This window comes from Vigna unguiculata, chromosome 4 (assembly GCF_037176805.1).
Source record: "Vigna unguiculata cultivar grain cowpea cultivar isolate G323 ecotype 2 chromosome 4, ASM3717680v1, whole genome shotgun sequence".
Classification (NCBI taxonomy): domain Eukaryota; kingdom Viridiplantae; phylum Streptophyta; class Magnoliopsida; order Fabales; family Fabaceae; genus Vigna; species Vigna unguiculata.
The window spans coordinates 47213946-47217352 of NC_140795.1; the positions used below are offsets into that span (position 1 = coordinate 47213946).

General features: G+C 37.0%; 1 protein-coding gene across 1 annotated transcript; it reads right to left on the reverse strand.

Annotated features, from left to right (window-relative positions):
- Positions 1 to 686: 686 nt before the first annotated feature.
- Positions 687 to 2796, reverse strand: LOC114182098 (cytochrome P450 82A3-like). The gene is made up of 2 exons (XM_028068855.2): positions 1787 to 2796; positions 687 to 1663 (listed from the first exon to the last, which is right to left on the reverse strand). The coding sequence occupies exons 1-2, from the start codon at positions 2753 to 2755 to the stop codon at positions 1034 to 1036; spliced, it is 1599 nt and encodes a 532-aa protein (XP_027924656.1). The 5' UTR covers positions 2756 to 2796; the 3' UTR covers positions 687 to 1033.
- Positions 2797 to 3407: the final 611 nt, after the last annotated feature.

Below are 3407 nucleotides of genomic sequence, written 5' to 3' on the forward strand. Positions count from 1 at the left end.
CTGTAATTTCATTGTTGAAATCTCAGAGGGTGAATCTGAAGTTGAATCCGTGAAGTTCAAGCATTTACGTTTAAGTGTCTGAATGTCACTCCAGGAAAGGTCAAAGATGAATATTTCAGATTTTGGTTGAATTTCTGTGACTTTGGAAGATCGAGACATAAATTTCTATCAGTTTGTTTGTTTTTTTTAATTAAGAACCCAATATTATAAAGTTTTGGTTCTAATTCTCAAAAATATTCATTTTTATTTTGTTTCTATGTTGTTTCTTTTAAGTAATCACAAAAATATTTGTAATTAGATCAATATATATATCATTCACACTCTAGTAGAAAACAGAGGCTAGTACTTTTAGGTACAATACATTACAAAAACTTCAAATTAATGTCAGCGGATGGATTTGGAATCAAACATCATATATTGAAATGAAAGAGACTGATGCAGAGTAATCTGTATGGATAACAAATAGATTCCTAAAGTTCTTTACTTCAGATTGGTATAACAACCAGATTCTGCTTGTGGTTGTGACAAATATATTCTTAAGTTATTTTTTGCTCTGCTACTAACTGAGTACACCCTTCACTCTATGCATCTGTCCAATTTATCAGAAAAGGTTAAAGTTATTGTCTTCTTGTTAGCATATGAGCTATTTGAAGGAATGACAAGAAAAGGAAGCAGGCTACTAAAACTGAGTGCGAAACACGATTACAATGAAACAGGGAAATGAAATCAGAGGGTTACATTCTTTCATGGCAACTAAATGAGTGCCAAATTCATCTAGCTACGAACAAAACTATCACATTGTTACATAACACTTTCAAAGGAAGACTCCATTTTAATCAACTTAAAATAGACCGTAAACTATCACTCTAATGGACAACATGAAATATCTAAAAATCAAGACTCAGATCACTACTTTTAAACTGCAATCAGCTGCTGCAGTTGTAGCCGCAAAACAAACCTGTAAAATTTTAGTGACAAACTCCAGCCTCGATGGCAACAATAATTTAGAACATGCACACTACTAACATAAGGATTACAAAGCTTCATAATGGTTTGGAGATAGGCGAGGCTTAACCAAAACCTCAAGTGGAGTAGCTCTGGTGTTGGTAAATCCAAAGAACTCGGTCATATCAATAGGTTCAGTCGAAGGATTTGAGATGTCAAAGGAATGCAACAAATTAGCCAAAGTGAAATGTATGACATTTAAGCCAAGGGACATTCCAGCACAAATTCTTCTCCCACTTCCAAAGGGTAACAACTCAAAATGTCGACCTCTGAGATCCACATGTTCGTGAGTGCTCAGGAACCTTTCTGGTTTGAATTCTAATGGATCTGACCAAACACTGGGATCTCTGTGGATCTTCCACAGGTTATGCATTAGTCGAGTTCCCTTTTTGATGTGGTAGCCACCTAAGGTGCAATTTTGTGTGAATTCACGAGGTGATGAAAGAGGTGCTGGTGGATACAATCTTAATGTCTCCTTAACTATGGCTTGAAGATAAACAAGTTTGCTTATGTCTGACTCTTTTATCCATCCATCTTTGCCAATATGCATGTCAATTTCTTCTTTAGCCTTTTCCATTGCAAGAGGATTTCGTAAGAGCAGACTAAGTGCCCATGTGAGAGTAACAGCAGTTGAATCAGTCCCACCCAAAATCAATTCCTGCAAACATGTTCAAGCTTCATCAACAAATAAACTGGAAATACTACGTATACTCAATCTATAGAATTTTCTTCTATGTCAATGTTCACAGCATTTTAATAAATGGTTCATTATACTACTTACCAGGGTAGTGGCTTTGCAAATGGTATCAGCATCAAACCCATCAATGGGAGCCCCATTAAGTGCTGAAATCATTACATCCATGAAGTCTTGATCACCTTTGACCTTTCCATCCAAACCCTTCTTCTCACGGTGCTCCTCCAACCACTCACTCAACAGCTTGTCCATTTCCTCAGCCGTTGCTTTCATGGCCTTCTCATAGCCCCCAAAATCCAACCACCTCAAGCAAGGAACCCCATCAGCCACAGTGAAAGTTCCCATCAATTTCATGAACTCATCTAAATTCTTCATAAACCTCTCTGCCTTCTCCTTGCCCTCCACATGCACCACACCAAAGTACCTCTTCCCCACCACCATCCTCACTATTATATTGAAAGTCAAATGTTCAAGCCACTCTTTCATGTCCACCAAAGTAGCACAACTGTAACTAGATTCATTCTGTTTCTTGTTGTCTACACATAAATTGCAGAGCTCTTTGAATGAGGTTTGAACCTCGGAGACACGAATGTGGCTGAGTTGCTCTATTCTGCGGTTGGAGAGAAACTCAAAAGTCACAATCTTTCGGAGCTCTCGCCAATAGGGTCCGTATGGAGACAACCCTACGAAGGCTTGGTTGTAGGACATGACTTCCACGGCGACGAGTTTAGGGCGTGATGAAACTGCAAGGTCGTTTGTGGTGAAGAGTTCCTTTGACATTTCCCAGTTGCTGAGCACCAAAGCCTCTTTCACACCGAGCTTGATGGTGAACAAGGCTCCATATTTGTCCGCCAAAGCACCCAAAGTTTTATGGGGTGTTTGTGAGCCATTCAACAGTGAAAGATGACCGAGTATTGGCCATGCCCCTTTCACTATTGGAGCCCGTTTCTCAGAAGAAATTCTACGATATAGACAGAAAAATAAGAATATTAGAGAAAGAAACGATGCAATAACAGTGGTGGTGTTTAAGGTTAAGCAATTTAGGAGAAAGTCCATTTTTGCTTGTTATGGTGGAAGAATGACTTGAAACTGTTTTTCTCTCTGCTTTTATAAGGAAAGCATGGGTCTCTGGGTTTGTGCATGGCCACATGGTTGGACCAATATGCCGTCGTTTTTTGCTTAGAATAATGAGTTGAAACTTTTGTGGAATAGTCAAAATTTTTGTAATGTTGTGTATGAATTATTTTGGGCAACTTTTTGTTTACTTGATCTGCAAGTATTAGAATATATTAGTGGATAGTTCTGCATAATGGAAACAAAAATAGGAGACAGAACAAGGGTTATAATGAAATGTTCAAAGATTGAATTTTTTTTTTATGAAAAAAATACATTTCTTTAAAGAATTTTAAAAAAGTTTTCATATTACTGTAATATTATTTTATTTGTGTTCTTTAAAAAACCTAAAATTCGGTATTTCTATTCTTATAACATTTATTTTTACTGTACATAAAACTTATTTTTGGAATCTCCGAAAGTTTTATATTGACCAAACCCCACTTGTTTACTTTAAGGTGGCTAAAGCGAATAATTGAATAACCTTGGTGACCAAGGATAATTGACCAGGAAGGATAAGATTGTATAGTAGTGACATTGACTCATGTGACCAAAAACAGACCAACGCATACATGCATCTTTCACATTGATTATA